This window comes from Oryx dammah, unplaced genomic scaffold (genome assembly GCF_014754425.2).
Source record: "Oryx dammah isolate SB20612 unplaced genomic scaffold, SCBI_Odam_1.1 HiC_scaffold_15, whole genome shotgun sequence".
In the NCBI taxonomy this organism is placed as follows: Eukaryota; Metazoa; Chordata; class Mammalia; order Artiodactyla; family Bovidae; genus Oryx; species Oryx dammah.
The window spans coordinates 26,711,401-26,735,754 of NW_024070199.1; the positions used below are offsets into that span (position 1 = coordinate 26,711,401).

Sequence of the window (24,354 nt, forward strand, 5' to 3'; positions counted from 1 at the left end):
GATGCCTACCCACACCAGAAAGAGTCATATATGGTTATTTCTAAGTATCTTCAGGGGCTGCTACACCAATGCTCAGCATCCTTAAATAAAATGACTTGGTACAATGAAGTCTGTCAGCACTCTGTGTCCTGGATCCACAGCTGATGGAATCCTGGGGTGTGTAACTGGTTGATACCGAAGGCTGACTGTATATACATTTTCATAAGCTCTTATTTCTTTTTTCCACAGAGCTGCCAACCAGAGGAGAATGGCTGCACAAAACCACTCCACAGTGACAGAGTTCATTCTTGGAGGTTTAATAAATCAGCCAGAGCTCCAACTACCCTTCTTCTTCCTCTTCCTTGGGATCTACTCACTCACCATGATAGGGAACCTGGGTGTGATAACACTGATTTGTCTGAATGCTCAGCTTCATACACCCATGTACTATTTTCTCAGCAGTCTGTCACTATTAGATCTCTGCTACTCCTCTGTCATCACCCCTAAGATGCTGGTGAACTTTGTGTCAAAGAAGAACACCATCTCCTATGCAGGGTGCATGGCCCAGTTCTACTTCTTCATTGTGTTTGTCATTGCTGAGTGTTACATGCTCACGGTGATGGCCTATGACCGCTATGTTGCCATCTGCAAACCTTTGCTTTACAACATCATCATGTCTCATGGAGTCTGCTCCCTCCTGGTGGCTGCAGTCTATACCATGGGGCTCATTGGCTCAACCATAGAAATTGGCCTCATGTTAAAACTATCCTATTGTGAGCACCTCATCAGTTACTACTTCTGTGATGTTGTCCCACTCATGAAGCTTTCCTGCTCCAGCACCTATCATATTGAAATAACAACTTTCTTTTTGGCTGGATTTAACATCATAGTCACCAGCTTAACAATCTTTGTTTCCTATACTTTTATTCTCTCCAGCATCCTCCGTATCCACTCCACAGAGGGAAGGTCCAAAGCCTTCAGTACATGCAGCTCCCATCTTGCAGCTGTCGGATTGTTTTATGGATCTACCACATTCTTGTACTTAAAATCCCCCACAGGCAGTTCCCTGGCCCAGGAGAATGTGGTCTCCCTGTTCTACACGACAGGGATACCCATGCTGAACCCTTTAATTTACAGCTTGAGAAATAAGGAAGTGAAGGCTGCCATGCAGAAAACACTAAGGAGAAAACTCTTTGGGTGCAAATGTCATTATTCTTTTTTCAAATTGAAAATTGGTAGAGAAATATAGAGGAGAAGCCCTGTAAAAATTTACATACATACAGTGGAAGAACAGCCACTTATCAGTATGATTTATTGAAAGTATTTGCTAATTTTTTCCATTTCCCTTTCTCCCTCTCACATCTCTCATGTCTTACTCTGCTTGAATCTTTCTGGTTTCAAGTGGTGTTTGTTTTGTTTGAGATCAGTTATTTGGTTGGTTGGTTTTTTTATGCTTTGCCCTCTGGCAAACATGGAAAAGGGGACGACAGAGGATGAGATGGCTGGATGGCATCACTGATTCGATGGGCGTGAGTTTCAGTGAACTCCGGGAGTTGGTGATGGACAGGGAGGCCTGGCGTGCTGCGATTCATGGGGTCGCAAAGAGTCAGACACGACTGAGCAACTGAACTGAACTGAACTGAACTGAAAACATGTATCTTGATTACAGCATAAGTTTAGAACATTTAGCAATGAGTTCCATACTGTTCATGGGGTTCTCATGACAAGAATACTGGAGTGGTTTGCCATTCCCTTCTCCAGTGGACCACATTTTGTCAGAGAGCTATCCATTGATTTTTCCCTTACTAGCCCTTTAGAGTACACAGACAAATAGAGATGAATTCAGAAGTCATAAGAAATAGCAAATAGTCTCTTTCTCATCCAGATTTATCCCACTTTTCTCTTTTATTATACTTTTACTGTGTCCTTATACCTGCCACAATTATTATTTTCCTATAATGTCCTTCAGCTGAAAATTTATTTCCCCTCCTTTTCCTCTGTAGAGGCAAAACTTTAATGGACAGTCTTTTAAACTTAATATGACAGTTAATACACAGACAAAGTAACCAAGTACCTTTGACCCATGTGTCTGATCTCCATTTCTGCCATGATTATTTAAATGGTCCCTTCACTCAGTTATTACTATCACCGTCAGGATGATCACTGAATTATCACCATCACATCTCACATTCATGGATGCTAGGCCAACATCTAAGTGTTTGATGGAATTAGTTTTTTTATCAGATGAGGAAACTTTAAGTTAAGTAAACTCAGATAACATCGCTGCTAAACAATTAACACTGAGATTCACACTGATAGATCATCATCCCCATCTCTTGGCCGACAGTATCTCTGTGTAGCCTGCTATTCTTAGCATAATTATAAACTTCCAATGTCTAACTTTTCTTTCCATTATCTTCCCACAGCATCCAGACATCCAAGGAATATTAGACAACCTTGTAGTCTTTTCTCCACACTAAATAACATTCTGCAATCTCTGCCTATATGATTCAGTAAACCAGTTGACCTGGTCAAAATGTCTTTCACCATTTGACTGAAATCAATGAGTTAGAGAATTAGTTGCCTTGCACTGCAAATATTTGAGGGCATTCTTTTCATTATCATTTATAATTTTTTAATAATACTAAGCTAATTATCAGTCCTCTGTCATTTTAATTATTTTACATACAGTATTTCATAATGATGCAGAAATATGAACAATTCTAAATTTCTTAAGCAGAAAGAATTTAATACAGGAAACTAAATTTTCAGATATTTTTCTTGCTATTTTTAACAGGTTTTTTTTTTAGAAAAGTCTTAAGCTCACAGCAAAAGTAAGCAGATGGCATGTATTTCCCATATATTCTCTGCCCACCACTCATGCACACTCTCCTGTATTGAGAGCAGCCCCCATGCAGGCAGTACAGTTGTCACAATTGATGAATCTACATTGACACTTCATCATCACCCAATGCCCATAATACATGTATAGTCAGTACTGTCATTTTATAGGTTTGGACAAATGTATAATAACATATATCGATTATTTCCATGTCCATTATAGTATCATACAGAGTAGTTTCACTATCCTAACACTCCTCTCTGCTCTACCTACCAAATCTTTTCTCCCCCAGAACTCTGGCCATCACTGACCTCCCTACTGATCCATAGATTAGCACTTTTGAAACTGTTACAGAGTTGGTTTCTTTCACTTAGTAATATGGATTTAAGTTTTCCCTATTTCTTTTCATGTCTTAATAGTTCTTTTCTTTTTAGCACTACAGTGGAAGTGAGAAATAGATTTAAGGGACTAGATCTGATAGAGTGCCTGATGAACTATGGACTGAGGTTCGTGACATTGTACAGGAGACAAGGATGAAGACCATCCCCATGGAAAAGAAATGCAAAAAATAAAAATGGCTCTCTGGGGAGGCCTTACAAATAGCTGTGAAAAGAAGAGAGGAGAAAAGCAAAGGAGAAAAGGAAAGATATAAGCATCTGAATGCAGAGTTCCAAGGAATAGCAAGAAGAGATAAGAAAGCCTTCTTCAGCAATCAGTGCAAAGAAATAGAGGAAAACAACAGAATGGGAAAGACTAGAGATTTCTTCAAGAAAATTAGAGATACCAAGGGAACATTTCAGGCAAAGATGGGATCAATAAAGGACAGAAATGGTCTGGACCTAACAGAAGCAGAAGATATTAAGAAGAGGTAGCAAGAATACACAGAAGAACAGTACAAAAAAGATCTTCATGATGCAGGTAATCATGATGATGTGATCACTAATCTAGAGCCAGACATCTTGGAATGTGAAGTCAAGTGGGCCTTAGAAAGCATCACTACGAACAAAGCTAGTGGAGGTGATGGAATTCCAGTTGAGCTATTTCAGATCCTGAAAGATGATGCTGTGAAAGTGCTGCACTCAATATGCCAACAAGTTTGGAAAACTCAGCAGTGGCCACAGGACTGGAAAAGGTCAGTTTTCATTCCAATCCCAAAGAAAGGCAATGCCAAAGAATGCTCAAACTACCGCACAATTGCACTCATCTCACATGCTAGTAAAGTAATGCTCAAAATTCTCCAAGCCAGACTTCAGCAATACATGAACTGTGAACTCCCTGATGTTCAAGCTGGTTTTAGAAAAGGCAGAGGAACCAGAGATCAAATAGCCAACATCCGCTGGATCATGGAAAAGGCAAGAGTTCCAGAAAAACATCTATTTCTGCTTTATTTTCTATGCCAAAGCCTTTGACTGTGTGGATCACAATAAACTGTGGAAAATTCTGAAAGAGATGGGAATACCAGACCACCTAACCTGCCTCTTGAGAAACCTGTATGCAGGTCAGGAAGCAACAGTTAGAACTGGACATGGAACAACAGACTGGTTCCAAATAGGAAAAGGAATACATCAAGGCTGTATATTGTCACCCTGCTTATTGAACTTACATGCAGAGTACATCATGAGAAACACTGGACTGGAAGAAACACAAGCTGGAATCAAGATTGCCAGAAGAAATATCAATCACCTCAGATATGCAGATGACACCACCCTTATGGCAGAAAGTGAAGAGGAGCTAAAAAGCCTCTCAATGAAAGGGAAAGAGGAGAGTGAAAAAGTTGGCTTAAAGCTCACCATTCAGAAAATGAAGATCATGGCATCCGGTCCCATCACTTCATGGGAAATAGATGGGGAAACAGTGGAAACAGTGTCAGACTTTATTTTGGGGGGCTGCAAAATCACTGCAGATGGTGACTGTGGCCATGAAATTAAAAGATGCTTACTCCTTGGAAGAAAAGTTATGACCAACCTAGATAGTATATTCAAAAGCAGAGACATTACTTTGCTGACTAAGGTCCATCTAGTCAAGGCTATGGTTTTTCCTGTGGTCATGTATGGATGTGAGAGTTGGACTGTGAAGAAGGTTGAGCACTGAAGAATTGATGCTTTTGAACTGTGGTGTTGGAGAAGACTCTTGAGAGTCCCTTGGACTGAAAGGAGATCCAACCAGTCCATTTTGAAGGAGATCAACCCTGAGATTTCTTTGGAAGGAATGATGCTAAAGCTGAAGCTCCAGTACGTTGGACACCTCATGCGAAGAGTTGACTCATTGGAAAAGACTCTGATGCTGGGAGAGACTGGGGGTAGGCAGAGAAGGGGATGACCCAGGATGAGATGGCTGGATGGCATCATGGACTCGATGGACGTGAGTCTGAGTGAACTCTGAGAAATGGTGATGGACAGGGAGGCCTGGCATGCTGCAATTCATGGGGTCGCAAACAGTCGGACACGACTGAGCTACTGAACTGAACTGAATATTCCATTGTCTGGATTTATCACAGTTTATTTATCCATTTCTCAGCTGAAGTCTATCTTGGTTACTTTCAAGTTGGGGCAATAAAAATATAGATGCTATAAACACCTCTGTGTAGGTTTTGTGTGCACAGCATTTTCAACTCTTTTATATATATACCAAGAACCCCAGGTTCTGAATTGAGTATTATAATAGTATGTTTAGCTTTATAAGAAATTGCAAAGCTGTCTTCCAAAGTGGTTATTCAGTCCAGTTCATTCGCTCAGTCGTGTCCAACTCTTTGCAACCACATGAACCGCAGCACACCAGGCCTCACTGTCCATCACCAACTCCTGGAGTCCACCCAAACCCATGTACATCGAGTCAGTGATGCCATTCAACCATCTCAACCTCTGTCATCCCCTTCTCCTCCTGCCCCCAATCCCTCCCAGCATCAGGGTCTTTTCCAATGAGTCAGGTCTTCGCATGACGTGGCCAAAATATTGGAGTTTCCGCTTCAACACCAGTCCTTCAAATGAACACCCAGGACTGATCTCTTTTAGGATGGACTGGTTGGATCTCCTTGCAGTCCAAGGGACTCTCAAGAGTCTTCTCCAACACCACACTTCAAAAGCATCAATTCTTCGATGCTCAGCTTTCTTTGTAGTCCAACTCTCACATTCATACATGACCACTGGAAAAACCATAGCCTTGACTAGACGGACGTTTGTTGGCAAAGTAATATCTCTGCTTTTGAATATGCTGTCTAGGTTGGTCATAACTTTCCTTCCAAGGAGTAAGCATCTTTTAATTTCATTGCTGCAATCACCATCTGCAGTGATTTTGGAGCCCAGAAAAATAAAGTCTGACACTGTTTCCACTGTTTACCCATCTATTTCCCATGAAGTGATGGGACCGGATGCCATGATCTTAATTTTCTGAATGGTGAGCTTTAAGCCAACTTTTTCACTCTCCTCTTTCATTTTCATCAAGACGCTCTTTAGTTCTTCTTCACTTTCTGCCATAAGGGTGGTGTCATCTGCATATCTGAGGTGATTAATATTTCTCCCGGCAATCTTGATTCCAGCTTGTGCTTCCTCCAGCCCAGTGTTCATATAAGTTCATATAAGTTCAATAAGCACGGTGACAATATACGGCCTTGACGTATTCCCTTTCCTATTTGGAACCAGTCTGTTGTTTCATGTCCAGTTCTAACAATAGCTTCCTGACCTGCATACAGGTTTCTCAAGAGGCAGGTCAGGTGGTCTGATATGCCCATATCTTTCAAAATTTTCCACAATTTGTTGTGATTCACACAGTCAAAGGCTTTGGTATAGTCAATAAAGCAGAAATAGATATTTTTCTGGAACTCTCTTACTTTTTCAATGTTGGCAATTTGATCTCTGGTTCTTCTGCCTTTTCTAAAACCAGCTTGAACATCTGGAAGTTCACGGTTCATGTATTGCTGAAGCCTTGCTTGGAGAATTTTAAGCATTACTTTACTAGCATGTGAGATGAATGCAATTGTGCTGTAGTTTGAGCATTCTTTGAAATTGCCTTTCTTTGGGATTGGAATGAAAACTGACCTTTTCCAGTCCTGTGGCCACTGCTGAGTTTTCCAAATTTGCTGGCATATTGAGTGCAGCACTTTCACAGCATCATCTTTCAAGATTTGAAACAGCTCAACTGGAATTCCATCACCTCCACTAGCTTTGTTTATAGTGATGTTTCCTAAGGCCCACTTGACTTCACATTCCAGGATGTCTGGCTCTAGGTGAGTGATCACACCATTGTGATTATCTGGGTGGTGAAGCTCTTTTTTGTATAGTTCTTCTGCGTATTCTTGCCACCTCTTCTTAATGTCTTCTGCTTCTGTTCAGTTCAGTTCAGTTTAGTTCAGTCGCTCAGTCGTGTCCTACTCTTTGCGACCCCATGAATCGCAGCACTCCAAGCCTCCCTGTCCATCACCAACTCCCGGAGTTCACTCAAACTCACGTCCATCGAGTCAGTGATGCCATTCAGCCATCTCATCCTCTGTCATCCCCTTCTCCTCCTGCCCTCAATGCCTCTCAGCATCAGAGTCTTTCCCAATGAGTCAACTCTTTGCATGATGTGGCCAAAGTACTGGAGTTTCAGCTTTAGCATCATTCCTTCCAAGGAAATCTCAGGGCTGATCTCCTTCAGAATGGACTGGTTGGATCTCTTCTGTTAGATCCCTACTATTTCTGTCCTTTATCGAGCCCATCTTTGCATGAAATGTTCCCTTGGTATCTCTAATTTTCTTGAAGAGATCTCTAGTCTTTCCCATTCTAATGTTTTCCTCTATTTCTTTGCATTGACCACTGAGGAAGGCTTTCTTATCTCTCCTTGCTATTCTTTGGAACTCGGCATTCAAATGGGTATATCTTTCCTTTTCTCCTTTGTTTTTCATTTCCCTTCTTTTCACAGCTATTTGTAAGGTCTCCTGAGACAGTTATTTTGCTTTTTTGTGTTTCTTTTTCTTGGGGATGATCTTGATTCCTGTCTCCTGTACAATGTCACGAACCTCCGTCATAGTTCATCAGGCACTCTATCAGATCTAGTCCCTTAAATCTATTTCTCACTTCCTCTGTATAGTCATAAGGGATTTGATTTAGGTCATACCTGAATGGTCTAGTGGTTTTCCCTGCTTTCCTCAATTTAAGTCTCAAATTGGCAATAAGGAGTTCATGATCTGAGCCACAGTCAGCTCCCAGTCTTATTTTTACTGACTGTATAGAGCTTCTCCATCTTTGGCTGCAAAGAATATAATCAATCTGATTTTGGTATCAACCATCTGGTGATGTCCATGTGTAGAGTCTTCTCTTGTGTTGTTGGAAGAGGGTGTTTGCTATGACCAATGTGCTCTCTTGGCAGAACTCTATTAGCCTTTGCCTTGCTTCATTCTGTACTCGAAAGCCAAATTTAGCTGTTACTCCAGGTTATACCATTTTCCATTCCCACCAGCAATGAATATGTGTTCCTGTTACTCTGCATTCTTGCCAGCCACATGGTGTTTTCAGTTTTCTTCATTTTGGTCATTCTAATAGTTATATAATAATATCTCATTATTGTTTTAATTTGCAGTTTATATGCAGATGACACCACCCTTATGGCAGAAAGTGAAGAGGAGCTAAAAAGCCTCTTGATGAAAGTGAAAGAGGAGAGTGAAAAAGTTGGCTTAAATCTCAACATTCAGAAAATGAAGATCATGACATCTGGTCCCATCACTTCATGGGAAATAGATGGGGAAACAGTGGAAACAGTGTCAGACTTTTTTGGGGGTTGGGGGGGGGCTGCAAAATCACTGCAGATGGTGACTGCAGCCATGAAATTAAAAGACGCTTACTCCTTGAAAGAAAAGTTATGACCAACCTAGATAGCATATTCAAAAGCAGAGACATTACTTTGCCGACTAAGGTCCATCTAGTCAAGGCTATGGTTTTTCCTGTGGTCATGTATGGATGTGAGAGTTGGACTGTGAAGAAGACTGAGCATCGAAGAATTGATGCTTTTGAACTGTGGTGTTGGAGAAGACTCTTAGGGGTCCCTTGGACTGCAAGGAGATCCAACCAGTCCATTCTGAAGGAGATCAGCCCTGGGATTGGAAGGAATGGTGCTAAAGCTGAAACTCCAGTACTTTGACCACCTCATGTGAAGAGTTGACTCAGTGGGAAAGACTCTGATGCTGGGAGGGATTGGGGGCAGGAGGAGAAGGGGACGACAGAGGATGAGATGGCTGGATGGCATCACTGACTCGATGGACTTGAATCTGAGTGAACTCCGGGAGTTGGTGATGGACAGGGAGGCCTGGCGTGCTGCGATTCATGGGGTCGCAAAGAGTCGGACACGACTGAGTGACTGAACTGAACTGATGATGAGTGATATGAGGTATCATTTCATATTCTTATTTACAACCTGTATATCTTCTTTTTTTTATTTATATCCTTTTTATTGAAGGATAATTGCTTTACAGAATTTTGTTGTTTTCTGTCAAACCTCAACATGAATCAGCCATAGGTATACATATATCCCCTCCCTTTTGAGCTTTCCTCCCATCTCCCTCCCCATCCCACCCCTATAGGTTTTTACAGAGCCCCTGTTTGAGTTTCCTGAGCCATACAGCAAATTCCCATTGGCTATCTATTTTACGTATGGTAATGTAACTTTCCATGTTACTCTTTCCATCCATCTCACCTTCTCCTCCCCTCTCCCCGTGTCCATAAGTCTATTCTCTGTTTCTCTATTGTACCCTGTTAATAAATTCTTCATACCATTTTCTAAATTCCGTATATATGTATTAGAATACGATATTTATCTTTCTCTTTCTGACTTACTTCACTCTGTATAATAGGTTCTAGGTTCATCCACTTCACTAGAACTGACTCAAAGATGTTCCTTTTTTGACTGAGTAATATTCCATTGTGTATATGTACAACTTCTTTATCCATTCATCTGTCTATGGACATCTATATTACTTCCATGTTCTAGCTATTGTAAATAGTGCTGCAATGAACAATGGGATACATGTGTCTTTTTCAATTTTGGTTTCCTCAGGGTATATGCCTAGGAGTGTTATTGCTTAGTCATATGGTGGTTTTATTCCTAGTTTTTTAAAGAATCTCAATATCATCTTCCATAGTGGCTGTATCAGTTTACATTCCCAGCAAGACTGCAAGAGCATTCCCTTTTCTCCACCCCCTCTCCAGCATTTGTTGTTTGTAGATGGCCATTCTGACTGGTGTGAGGTGATATCTCATTGTAGTTTTAATTTGCATTTCTCTAATAATGAGCGATGTTGACTATCTTTTCATGTGCTTGGCAGCCATCTGTATGTCTTCTTCAGAGAAATGCCTGTTTAGGTCTTTTACCCACTTTTTGATTGGGTTGTTTGTTTTTCTGGCATTGAGTTGTATGAGCTGCTTGTATATTTTGGAAATTAATCCTTTGTCAATTGTTTCATTTGCTATTATTTTCTCCCATTCTAAGGGTTATCTCTTCACCTTGCTTATAATTTCCTTTGCTGTGCAAAAGCTTTGAAGTTTAATCAGGTCCCACATGTTTACTTTTGTTTTTATTTCCATTACTCTAGGAGGTGGGTCATAGAGGATCTTGCTTTGATTTATGCCACCGAGTGTTCTGCCTATGTTTTCCTCTAACAGCTTTATACTGTCTGGTCTTACATTTAGGTCTTCAATCCATTTTGAGTTTATCATTGTGTATGGTATTAGGAAGTGTTCTAATTTCATTCTTTTATATGTAGCTTTCCAGTTTTCCCAGCACCACTTATTGAAGAGGCTCTCTTTGCCCCATCATATATTTTTGCCTCCTTTGTCAAAAATAAGGTACCCATAGGTGCATGGGTTTATTTCTGGGCTTTCTGTGTTTTTCCATTGGTCTATATTTCTGTTTTTGTGCCAGTACCATACTGTCTTGATGACTGTAGCTTTGTAGTATAATCTGAAGTCAGGAAGGTTGATTCCTCCAGCTTCATTCTTCTTTCTCAAGACTGCTTTGGCTATTCGGGATTTTTGTGTTTCCATATGAATTGTGATTTTTTTTGTTCTAGTTCTGTGGAAAATGCCATTGGTAATTTGATAGGGATCACATTGAATCTGTAGATTGCATTTGGTAGTATAGTCATTTTTACAATATTGGTTCTTCCTACCCAGGAACATGGAATATCTATCCATCTGTTTATGTGATTTTTGACTTCTTACATTAGTGTCTTATAATTTTCTGTGTACAGTTCTTTATCTTCTTAGGTAGGTTTATTCCTAGATACTTAATTTTTTTGTTGAAATGGTGAATGGGATAGATTCCTTAATTTCTCTTTCTGACTTTTCATTGTTAGTATATAGAAATGAAAGTGATTTCTGTGTATTAATTTTGTATCCTGCAACTTTGCTAAATTCACTGATTAGCTCTAGTAATTTTCTGATACTATATTTAGGGTTTTCTATGTACAGTATCATATCATCTGGAAACAATGAGAGATTTACATCTTCTTTTCCAACGTGGATTCCTTTTTTTTTTCTTTTTCTTCTCTGATTGCTGTAGCTAGAACTTCCAGAACTATGTTGAATAATAGTGGCAAAAGTGGACACACTTGTCTTGTTCCTGATCTTAAGGGGAATGCTTTCAGTTTTTCACCATTGAGAATAATGTTTGCTGTAGGCTTATCATATACGGCCTTTCCCATGTTGAGGTAGGTTCCTTCTATGCCCATTTTTTGAAGAGTTTTAAGCATAAATGGGTGCTGAATTTTGTCAAAGGCTTTTTCTGCATTGATTGAGATTATCATATGGTTTTTATCTTTCAATATGTTAATATGCCCTTTTACAGAGGCACAGGGGAATCCTGCAGCTTATCCAGTTGATTCTCAGCTGTAGTAACTTCAATAGAACCATTCTGAGAGGGTAACAGGCAGGAAGATTTTACAAAAAAATTACACTTTTTTTCTTGTAATTGATATCTACTCTCATAGTATTGTGGTCAGAGAAGATGCTTGATATGATTGCAAATTTCTTAAATTTACTGAGTTTTGATTTGTGACTCAAGATGTGGTCTATCCTGGAGAATGTTCCATGTGCACTTGAGAAGAAGGTGTATTCTGCATTTGAATGGAATGTCCAAAGATATCAATGAGATACATCTCATCTAATGTATCATTTAAGACTTGTGTTTCCTTATTAGTTTTCTATTTTGATGATCTGTCCATTGGTTTGAGTGGGATGTTAAAATCTCCTACTATTATTGTGTTGTTTTCGGTTTCTCCTTTTATGTCTGTTAGTGTTTGTCTTATGTACTGAGGCGCTCCTACATAGATATTTACAATTTTTTTAATTCATTTATTTTAATTGGAGGCTAATCACTTTACAATATTGTATAGGTTTTTGTCATACATTGATATTTAAAATTATTATGTCTTCCTCTTGGGTTGATCCCTTGATCATTATGTACTGTCCTTCCTTATCTCTGTAATCTTCTTTATTTTAAGGTTTATCCTATCTGATATGAGGATTGCTCCTCCAGGTTTCTTTTGATTCCCATTTGCATGGAATATATTTTTCCATCCTCTCACTTTCAGTCTATATGTGTCTTTAGGTCTGAAGTGGGTTTCTTGTAGACAACATATATATGGGTCTTGTTTTTGTATCCATTCAGCCAGTCTGTGTCTTTTGGTTGGAGGAGCTAATCCATTTACATTTAAAGTAATTATTGATATGTATGTTCCTATTGCCATTTTCTTAATTATCTGGGGTTGATTTTGAGGTCTTTTTTCTTCTCTTGTATTTCTGGACTATATAAGTCCCTTTAACATTTGTTCTAAAGCTGGTTTGGTAGTACTGAATTCTCAACTTTTGCTTGTCTGAAAATCTTTTTATTTCTCCATCAATTCTGAGTGAGATCCTTGCAGTAATCTTGTTTGTAGATTATTCCCTTTCAATACTTTAAACATTACTTTGTCAACAAAGGTCCGTCTAATCAAAGCTGTGGTTTTTCCAGTGGTCATGTATGGATGTGAGAGTTGGACTATAAAGAAAGCTGAGCACCGAAGAATTGATGTTTTTGAACTGTGGTGTTGGAGAAGACTCTTGAGAGTCCCTTGGACTGCAAGGAGATCCAACCAGTCCATCCTAAAAGAGATCAGTCCTGGGTGTTCATTGGAAGGACTGATGTTGAAGCTGAAACTCCAATACTTTGACCACCTGGTGTGAAGAGCTGACTCATTTGAAAAGACCCTGATGCTGGGAACGATTGAGGGCAGGAGGAGAAGGGGACAACAGATGATGAGATGGTTGGATGGCATCACTGACTCGATGGACATGGGTTTGGGTAGACTCCAAGAGTTGGTGATGGACAGAGAGGCCTGGTATGCTGTGGTTCATGGAATCACAAAGAGTCGGACACGACTGAGCAACTGAACTGAACTGAACTGAACTGAACTGAACCTCAAATATATCCTGCCATTCCCTTCTGGCCTGCAGAGTTTCGGCTGAAAGGTCAGCTGTTAAGCATATAGGGTTTCCCTTGTATGTTACTTGTTGCTTCTCCCAGGCTGCTTTTTATATTCTTTCTTTGTGTTTAGTCTTTGTTAGTTTGATTAGTATGTATCTTGGCATGTTTCTCCTTGGGTTTATCCTGTATGGGACTCTTTGTGCCTCTTGGACTTGATTGACTATTTCCTTTTCCATGTTGGGGAAATTTTCAACTATAATCTCTTCAAAAATTTTCTCATACCCTCTTTTTCTCTTCTTTTTCTGGGACCCATATAATTCGAAGGTTGGTGCATTTGATATTGCCTCAGAGGCCTCTGAAACTATCCTCAGTTCCTTTCATTCTTTTTACTTTATTCTACTCTTCATAAGTTACTTCTACCATTTTATCTTCCGGCTCACTGACTTGTTCTTCTGCTTCAGATATTCTGCTACTGATTCTTTCTAGGGTATTTTTAATTTCAGTAGTTGTGCTGTTTGTCTCTGTATGCTTATTCTTTAATTCTTCTCTGCTTTTTAATATGTTGTCTAGGTTTGTCATAGCTTTCCTTCCAAGTAGAAAGCATCTTTTAATTTCATGTTACTGATATACAATATACTAATGGATATACAATATGAAGAACTAAGCTGTGTCAGCAGGGGAGAGAGTAAAAGGGTAAAGTTTTTGTATACAATTGAACTTAAGTTGCTGTCAGCATAAAATAGATCATTATATCTATAAAATGTTTTATGTATGCCTCATGTAACCACAAAGCAAAAAACCTAAGAGATACACAAAAGATAAAGAGAAGGGAGTCAAAGTACACCAATATGGAAAATTATTCAAAAGGGAAAGTAGCCAGAGAGGAGAAAAGGTACAAAAGAGCTACAAAATAGTCAGAAAACAATAAGATATCATTAGTAAGTTGTTAACTATCAACTATTACTCTTAATGTAAATGAATTAAATTCCCCTATCAAAAGGCATAGAGTAACTGGATGGATTAAAAAACTCAATTATATGATTCTTGTAAGAGACTCACTTCAGGTTTACTGACACACATGGAGTCAAAGTGAAAGGAAGGGAAAAGATACTTTATGCAAGTGAAAAACAAAAGAACAATGGGTAGCTATACTTATATCTGACAACGTAGACATCAAATTTAAAATAATCACAAGGGACAAAAAATTGTCATTATATAATGACAAGGGGATACTTCATCAAGGGAATATAAAGCCATAAATTATATGCACTAAATATCCAAGCATCTAAATATATTAATCAGATACTAACAGATCTGAAGGGAGACATTGACAACAATACAAAAAGAATACACGGCTATGACACCCCACTGCCAATAATGGATAGATCACCCAGACAAAAGAAATAAAAAGGAAATGTCAAAGTTGAACTATGCTTTAGACTAAATTGTCGTAACAGACATCTACAGAATATACCATCCCATAGCAGTGGAATACTTGTCAAATGCACACAGAACATTTTCTAGGATATATCACATGATCGTTCATAAAGAAGCCCTAAGAAATTTTAAAAGACTTAAATCATACAAAGCATCTCTTTTATCCACATTTGCATGAAACTAGAAATCAGTAACATGAGGAAAGCCAGAAAATTCACAAATATGTGGAAATTAAACAACATACTCCTGAAATACCGGTGGTTCAAAGAATAATTTTTTTAAATCTTGAGATAAACTGAATGGAAATACAACATACCAAATCTTATGGGCTACAACAAAAGCAGTTCTAAGAATAAAATTTTCCCTGTTTATTTTTATTGAAGTATAGTTGATTTACAACATTGTGTTAGTTTCTGGTGTACAACAAAGTAATTCAGACAGATGTATAGATAAATATAGATTGTGTGTGCTCAGTAGCTTTAGTCTTGTCTGACTCTTTGCGAACCTATGGACTGTAGACTGCCAGGCTGCTCTGTCCGTGGAAGTCTCCAGGCAAGAACATTGGAGTGGGTATCTATTCCCTTCTCCAGGGGATCTTCCCGACCCAGGGATTAAACCCGAATCTCCTGTGTCTCCTGCATTGCAGGTGGGTTCTTTACTGCTGAGTCACTGGGAAAGCCATAAATATTGAATGTAGTTCCCTGTGCTATATAGTAGGACCTTCTGATTTATCTATTTAAATATAGGAGTTTATGTGTGCTAATCCCAAACTCTTAATTTATCCCTCCCCTCTTACCCCTTGGTAGCCATAAATTTGTTTCTATGTCCATGAGTCTATACCTTTCTGTAAGTGAATTTATTTGTATTATATTTAAGATTCCACATATAATTGATATCATATGATATTTATCTTTCAATCTGACTTGCTTCACTTGTAAGATAATCTCTAGGTCCATCAATGTTGCTGCAAATGGCATTATTGCATTCTTTATAATGGCTGAGAAATATTCCATTGTCTCTCCTGAGGAAATAATCAGAAATCTAGACAAAATTTTAATGCAAACTAATAATTATAGCATTATTTATAATAATAAAACATTGGAGAGCCTGACACAGTTTTAATTTTTAAAAATAAAAGAAAGATTTTTAATGACATATTTACATGATGAAACCCATGAAAAAGTATGATTCAAAAATATTTATTGATAAATAAATGCTCCCATTATAATAAGAATTCTAACAATATTTTATAACATGACATACAGAGCATGATCACACTGGAAGAAAATGTTGTACTCCAGATAAGATCCTCATTTCCTGATCTCTGAATGGTGAGGTGTATCAGTTAGCTGTTGCTATATGAGTCTCACAAAATCTCATTGGTGTACAGCAATGATTATTTGTTGCTCACATGTCTACAAGATCATTGTGGTGCATCTTGTCTAGTGGATATGCCTATATGTATATATGTATATTATATATGAATATACAGAGATATATGTTTGAATATAGACATATTCATAAGGAATAGCAACAACTGTTGCTTCTAAGGAGAATTGAGGGATGGAATAACTAGAGGGAAAGCAGACATATCATCACGCATAACCTCCACTTGTGTTGTTTAATTGTTTACCATGTGCAAGAATTACTTGGTCAAAATTTTTTTACTGTATTTTAATAATATTTAATATAGGAAATAGCAATCCACTTCAGTATTCTTGCCTGGAAAACTTCATGGACAGAGGAGCCTGGCAGGCTACAGTCCAGGGAGTTGCAAAGAGTTGGACGCAACTGAACAACTAAGCATGCACACAAAATATAATTTTAAAATGAAAATTAGAAAAGAGTCCATTTTTCTCTTGAATAAGGAAGTTCTTGAAAGGTTAAGTCATATGCTACAGGTCATGCAAAAAGCAAAGGAAGTGTTGATAACTAGGTGAAAGAGTTTCAGCAGGAAAGGAACTAAGATTTATTAAGTGCCTGGCATTTAATTCTCTCAAAATCTCACGAAGTCAAGACCATTATCTCACTTTTAAAAACAGAGAAATTAACATTTAAAGATATTGAGTAATTTCTTAAAGTCACACAACTATCAACTGAGCTTACCAGATTACTACAAAACCAACTCCATTACAAGGCTCACAAATTGATGCTTCCTCTGGTATCTTTTGAAAGGGTCTTAGTCACCTCATTCACCAGGCACACAAACCACACATTCAAAAACTCTCCTGAATTCAATTCTCATTCCCTGTTGCATATTGAATAAAGCAAAACTTCCCCCAGCACTCTCAGTTTTATAACTTTGATCTAAATGACAAACTAGCCACACATTCGAAGTTCCCTTTTTCCCAAAGGAAGAGAACCTTCCCAAAGAAAAGCTCATATGACAAAATGTCTCTTCAGCATTTAACATGTTAATACTTTTCCAAAGATCTTTCCTTTATTACTAATTAATCATTGAGACCCAAGGTGTTCTGATGTATTCTACACCACTTTACCCAGTGTTTTAGGTGTATAAAACAGTCAAGGTGAATTATCTCTTTCCCATACATGACTGCATGAGAAGATCTGTGCAATCTGTAGTGCCTTAAAATCCTGTGGAAATGACCTCTTCTAATAATCAGCTGCTTAGTACTTCCATGATAACTAACTAAATCCCCAAATTATTTACTCCTTTTTTACAACTTACAAACTCTAAGTAGTCTATCCCAAGCCACAGACTTTTCCATCAGAGCTCAAACTAACCCTTAAATAACTAAATTCTGACTCTGTTAGTCTTGAAATAATGTAGGAAATATTCCAATAAAGCATCTTTATAACCCTTAAACTAACAGAATTTATAATTCACTAGCCTGGGTCCCTCAGCTTCTACACGTAACCATAGGTGTTACCATGCTTCACCTGCTATCTTGGACCTACACACTTGATACCCACAAACCACATTTTTAACACAATTCTGTTGTCATTTGGCACCAGGATCAAGTTTAGCAAACATTTGTCTCCTACTCTTGTAAAGGAATGTGATATTCAAAACTTATATACTGAGTTCAGTTCAGTTCAGTTCAGTCGCTCAGTCATGTCCGACTCTGCGACTCCATGAATCGCAGCACGCCAGGCCTCCCTGTCCATCACCAACTCCCGGAGTTCACTGAGACTCACGCCCATCGAGTCAGTGATGCCATCCAGCCATTTCACCCTCTGTTGTCCCATTCTCCTCCCGCCCCCAATCCCTCCCAGCATCAGAGGCTTTTCCAATGAGTCAACTGTTCGCATGAGGTGGCCAAAGTACTGGAGTTTCAGCTTCAGCATTATTCCCTCCAAAGAAATCCTAGGGCTGATCTCCTTCAGAATGGATTTGTTGGATCCTGAGAATTTATATTAAATAATTGTAACTACCAGCTCAATTCCAGAAAAATAAATGACCCAATCAAAAAATGGGCCAAAGAACTAAATAGACATTTCTCCAAACAAGACATACAGATGGCTAACAAACACATGAAAAGATGCTCAACATCACTCATTATCAGAGAAATGCAAATCAAAACCACAATGAGGTACCATTTCATACCAGTCAGAATGGCTGTGATCCAAAAGTCTACAAGCAATAAATGCTGGAGAGGGAGTGGAGAAAAGGGAACCCTCTTACACTATTGGTGGGAATGCAAACTAGCACAGCCACTATGGAGAACAATGTGGAGATTCCTTAAAAACTGGAAATAGAACTGCTTTATGACCCAGCAATCCCACTGCTGGGCATACACACCAAGGACACCAGAATTGAAAGAGACAAGTGTATCCCAGTGTTGATCACAGCACTGTTTATAATAGCCAGGACATGGAAGCAACCTAGATGTCCATCAGCAGATGAATGGAAAGAAAGCTGTGGTACATATACGCAATGGAATATTACTCAGCCATTAAAAAGAATACATTTGAATCAGTTCTAATGAGGTGGATGAAACTGGAGCCTATTATACAGAGTGAAGTAAGCCAGAAAAAAAACACCAATACAGTATACTAATGCATACATATGGAATTTAGAAAGATGGTTGGACACCTCATGCAAAGAATTGACTCATTGGAAAAGACTCTGATGCTGGGAGGGACTGGGGGCGGGAGGAGAAGGGGACGACAGAGGATGAGATGGCTGGATGGTACCACTGACTCGATGGATGTGAGTCTGAGTGAACTCCGGGGGTTGGTGATGGACAGGGAGGCCTGGCATGCTGCGATTCATGGGGTTGCAAAGAGTCGGACATGACTGAGCAACTGAACTGAATTGAACTAAAAGATAACCCTGTATGCGAGACAGCAAAAGAGACTCAGATGTATAGAACAGTATTTTGGACTTTGTGGGAGAGGGAGAGGGTGGGATGATTTGGGAGAATGGCATTGATACATGTATAATGTCATATAAGAAATGAATCGCCAGTCCAGGTTTGATGCAGGATACAGGATGCTTGGGGCTGGTGCACTGGGACGACCCAGAGGGATGGTACCGGAAAGGAGGTGGGAGGGGGGTTCAGGATGGGGAACACGTGTACACCCGTGGCGGATTCATGTTGATGTATGGCAAAACCAATACAATATTGTAAAGTAATTAGCCTCCAATTAAAATAAATAAATTTAAATTTAAAAAATAATAACTAACTACAGTCAGATTTTAATATACTGATATATCATACTTTCAAAATGAAATCTGCAAGGGCAACAAGGAAATGATGCAAGAATACATAGCACAGAGGAAAACGAAGTAGATTGAAATTCAAGGCCTGTATTCCAGTCCCAGCTGTGCCACCAGTTCTGTGGCCCTGGAAAACATATGTGATATTTCTAAGTCTCCAAGTCTTTTAAATGAGGAGATTAGATTAAATGGTTTATAAGACCCATTCAAGATTAAATGATCTATGATTGTAGAGCATATGCATAAAATAATATTAGAATATTCAGGGTGGCTCAAGGGGCAGGGGAAATAGATCTGAACCAAACACTCAGTGCTCACTCACTTCAGTTGTGTCCAATTCTTTGCAACCCCGTGGTCTGTAGCCCAACAGGCTCCTCTGTCCATGGGATTCTCCAGGCAAGAATACTGGAGTGGGCATTATCAGAGAAATGCAAATCAAAACCACAATGAAGTACCATCTCATACCGGTCAGAATGGATGCTATCAAAAAGTCTACAAACAATAAATGCTGGGGAGGGTGTGGAGAAAAGGGAACCCTCTTACACTGTTGGTGGGAATGCAAACTAGTACAGCCACTATGGAGAACAGTGTGGCAATTCCGTAAAAAACTGGAAATAGAACTGCCATACAACACAGCAATCCCACTTCTGGGCACACACTCCAAGGAAACCAGAATTGCAAGAGATACATGTACCCCCAATGTTTATCACAGCACAGTTTACAATAGCTAGGACATGGAAGCAACCTAGATGTCCATCAGCAGATGAATGGATAAGAAAGCTGTGGTACATATGCACAACGGAGTATTACTCAGCCATTAAAAAGAATGCATTTGAGTCAGTTCTGATGAGGTGGATGAAACTGGAGCTTATTATACAGAGTGAAGTAAGTCAGAAGGAAAAACACCAATATAATTTATTAATGCATATATGTGGAATTTAGAAAGATGGTAACAATGACCCTACATGTGAGACAGCATAAGAGACACCGATATAAAGAACAGACTTTTGGACCCTGGGAGAATGTGAGGGTGGGGTGACTTTAGAAAATAACATTGATACATGTATATTGCCATATATGAAATAGATGACCAGTCCAAGTTTGATGCGTGAAACATGGCACTCAAAGCCAGTGCACTGGGACAACCCAGAGGGATGGGATGGGGAGGGAGGTGGGAGGAAGGATTAAGATGAGGGGACACATGTACACCCGTGGCTGATTCATGTCACTGTATGGCCAAAACCCACCACAATGTTGTAAAGTAATTAGCCTCCAATTAAAATAAATAGATTAATTTTTTAAAAAAGAATACTGAAGTGGGTTGCTATGCCTTCCTCCAGGGGATTGAATGCATCTCTTATGTCTCCTGCATTGGCAGTTGTGTTCTTTACCACTAGTGCCACCTGGGAAGCCTAAAGTGTAAGTGAAAGTGTTAGTTGCACATCCAGACACAAACTGAAACATGTATAATATCATATACGAAACGAGTCGCGAGTACAGGTTCAATGCATGATACTGGATGCTTGGGGCTGGTGCACTGATGTGACCCAGAGAGATGGTATGGGGAGGGAGGAAGGAGGGGGGTTCAGGATGCGGAACACATGTATACCTGTGGTGGATACATGTTAATGTATGGCAAAACCAATACAATATTGTAAAGTAATTAACCTCCAATTAAAATAAATAAGTTTATATTAAAAATAAATAATTTTTTTTTAAAAAGAGAGGGAAAAAAATGGAACTTACACCCTTCATTGAAAACACATACAGGCTAATAAACAAAACATTTTATCTACTTCTTCAAATACTATTCCTTTCTCAAGAAATTATTTTTTCCCACGGTTTTCCTCAGGGCAGCTTTGACATCCTTGTTCCTCAAACTATATATCAGTGGATTTAGCATGGGCACCACAATGGTATAGAACAGGGAGGACACTTTCCCTTGGTCAAGGGGCAAAACAGAAGGTGGTTTGAGATACACAAAAGCCCCAGAACCAAAGAAAAGGAAAACCACAATTATGTGGGAGCTGCATGTACTGAAAGCTTTGGACCTGCCCTCAGTGGAGTGAATGCGGAGAATGCTGGAGAGGATTAGAGCATAAGAGATGGAGATGGTGACAATGACCATTCCAATAACAATGGTCACAACTATGAAAACCACCAGTTCGTGCACATAAGAGCTGTTGCAAGCCAGCTCAAGGAGAGGTGGGATGTCACACATGAAATGATTGATGAGGTTGTCAGCACAGAAGATCAGACTTGCTATGCTTCCTGTGTGGGCCATGGCCCCTGAAAACCCCATCACATACACACCCAACAAAAGCAGTAAACAGACCTTAGGAGACATGGTGACTGTGTACACCAGTGGCTTACAGATGGCAACATAGCGGTCATATGCCATCGCTGACAGGACAAAGGACTCAGAGATGACAAAGAAGCAGAAGAAAAACAGTTGAGTCAAACACCCCGCATGCAAGATGGTGTTCTTCTTTGAGACAAAACTCATCAGCATTTTGGGAGTGATGGTAGTGGAGTAACAGAAGTCTATCAAGGAGAGGTTGAAGAGGAAGAAGTACATGGGGGTGTGCAGGCGTGAGTTCAACCCAATCAGCGTTATCAAGCCCAGGTTCCCCACTACGGTGACCACATAGAAACCTAGAAACAGGAGGAAGAGGGGGGTCTGCAGTCCTGGCTGGTCTGTTAAGCCTGCGAGGATGAATTCTGTCACCGAAGAGTTCTCAGCTGCCATTCTCCCCTGGAGAAAAACCAGTCCATGGGGGAAAGAAAAGAGAACCACTTAAAAACAAGACCACCAACCTCCCAGTACCCACTGTCCATTCCTGAGAATGGAATCCACAGAGATGTTTGAGCTTTAGTGTGGAAGGAGGGTTTCTACTGTTTGCTATGCATCTATCTTCATAACCCTAGTGTCTTTAACTTCCAGAGAACAATAAAGAGGCCAGATTAGGCCTCCAGAGTGAGAACTGGCACTACTTGAGAAAGCAAAAAGCAGAAAACTCATTCAAAAGTAAGATAGATATCTTTTAGATCTTTAAGTCAGTCGGTTTTCTGAGTCCCCTCTCTCCTGCCTCTGTTTCAGTTGCTGAGACTTGGGGACTTCCCCTGGAAAGAATCCTGACTGGCGGAAGACACTCTGACTTCTCAGAGCTCCCACCTCTGGGCCACTGCTATCACATCAAAAAAGTGAGGTGACATTTTTTCCAAAATCTCTTAACTCTAGTGGCCTTAGGTTTAATGATAATGTTTTAAGCTAGCACTTATTAAGTGGTTACTTACATGTACTAAGAGCTATGTGACTATATTTTTATCCCCATTTTGTAGATGAGACAACTGAGTTAAATAACTCATCCAAGTCCCAAAACTGCTGAGTAGCAGCCAGAAGGTGAACTTGGGCAGTCTGACTCTCACAGTTTGCACTGGTAACCACCACGTTACATGACTGACCAGAGCCAGGCACACACTCACCTTCCTTTAGTGTAGAGCTGTAATGTTATACTTCAGTGTCTCTTGTCCACAATGGTCCTGGGAAGAAAATGACCACATCAATAGAACAGGACAGCTTTGAGTTCAGAACTCTCTCCTCCCAGTCTGCTCCAGAGAATCATAACTTCTCATTTATCTTGTATCTCTTTCTGCCTCGAAGAGCTTGATTTCCAATTACTAACTTTCCAAAACACCCTCCAGCTACAAGGAAGAATATGGTGCCCTTTCCTGACTCGTGGATAATAGGAGAATAGGCAGTTTTATTAGGATTGTAGATCTCAGTGACTTGATTATTCAGAAACTCACTCAAGACCATTTTCTGAGAGATTACTTTCCCAGGGGAAGAAATGTTTGCTTATACCCTTGATATTGTTTAATTTGGCTTCTAGAGACAGTTTCTTTCAACAAACACTGATCTGGTAAAATTAAGAGAAAAATCATTGTGATAAAAATGACTGTCATCACCATTTCTTGAATATCCAATACTGTGCATAACACAAATCCTTTACACTGAGTTCTGGCTGCCAAAATCAAAAACACCATACACATATATTATTTCTCACAATAATGATATTCATTTTAAAGGTAAGTTACTCAGAGAGACATTGTGTTTCAGAGCCCAAATGCCTGGGTCTATCTAACTCCAGGTACTTATTTTGTAATCACTAGCCTAAACTTCCTTCTGGTGAGAGCTGCTGAAATCCATAAAGCAATGTCTCTGCCTTCACAAATCTAGCAATCTGTTGGAAAGTAACAAATATGCAATGACTTTAATAAAAACAAGAAGTGTATCAAGGAAATAGTAACACCAAGGGCTATTTATACTCATAAAATTTAGAGTGGGACAGTCAATAATGTATTCATATTCCAATTTATTCCAGGAAGAACTGTACTGTATCTAGTTTTAACAAGGAAATTTTTGTGATTCCCTGCCCTTATCCTCTCAAGGGGTGTAAATTTAGTGGTAACAAAGAATCTCTATCAGGTAACTGCTTTCAACTTCTGCCAGGAGCAGCCTTTCTCTGAATTAAAACTCCCTTTGGCTGTCCCTGCCTTCCACCCACTTTTTTTTTAATATAATTATTTTTTTCTGTTTATTTATTTTACTTTACAATATTATATTGGTTTTGCCATACATTGACTTGAATCTGCCATGGGTGTACATGTGTTCCCCATCCTGAACCCCCCCTCCCACCTCCCTACCCATCCCATCCCTCTGGGTCATCCCAGTGCACCACCCACTTTTCATCGAGTGCTCCTCTCTATTGACTTTCTAGCTTCTCAGGCTCACAGACTGAATCCTGGTGGATAAGATTCCCAGTGCAGTGATATATCCAAATTTGTTCTTCCTCTTTGGTTTGCTTACTTCTGCCTTGTCAAATATTGTTTATCCTTTGTCTTGATCTTTCAATCTTTTCTTACTTTCTTTAATATCAAGCCTACATACTCAGAATTTTGACCTGAAAAGACTCAGGAAATT

At 39.3% G+C, this 24,354-nt stretch overlaps 2 protein-coding genes across 2 annotated transcripts; one reads left to right on the plus strand and one right to left on the minus strand.

Annotated features, from left to right (window-relative positions):
• Positions 1–244: 244 nt before the first annotated feature.
• LOC120874887 (olfactory receptor 151-like) lies at positions 245–1,228 on the plus strand. Its single transcript, XM_040256566.1, has one exon. The coding sequence runs from the start codon at positions 248–250 to the stop codon at positions 1,226–1,228; it is 981 nt and encodes a 326-aa protein (XP_040112500.1). The 5' UTR covers positions 245–247.
• A 19,949-nt stretch (positions 1,229–21,177) lies between these two features.
• Positions 21,178–22,119, minus strand: LOC120874351 (olfactory receptor 8B12-like). Its single transcript, XM_040255727.1, has one exon. The coding sequence runs from the start codon at positions 22,117–22,119 to the stop codon at positions 21,178–21,180; it is 942 nt and encodes a 313-aa protein (XP_040111661.1).
• Between the last annotated feature and the right edge of the window lie 2,235 nt (positions 22,120–24,354).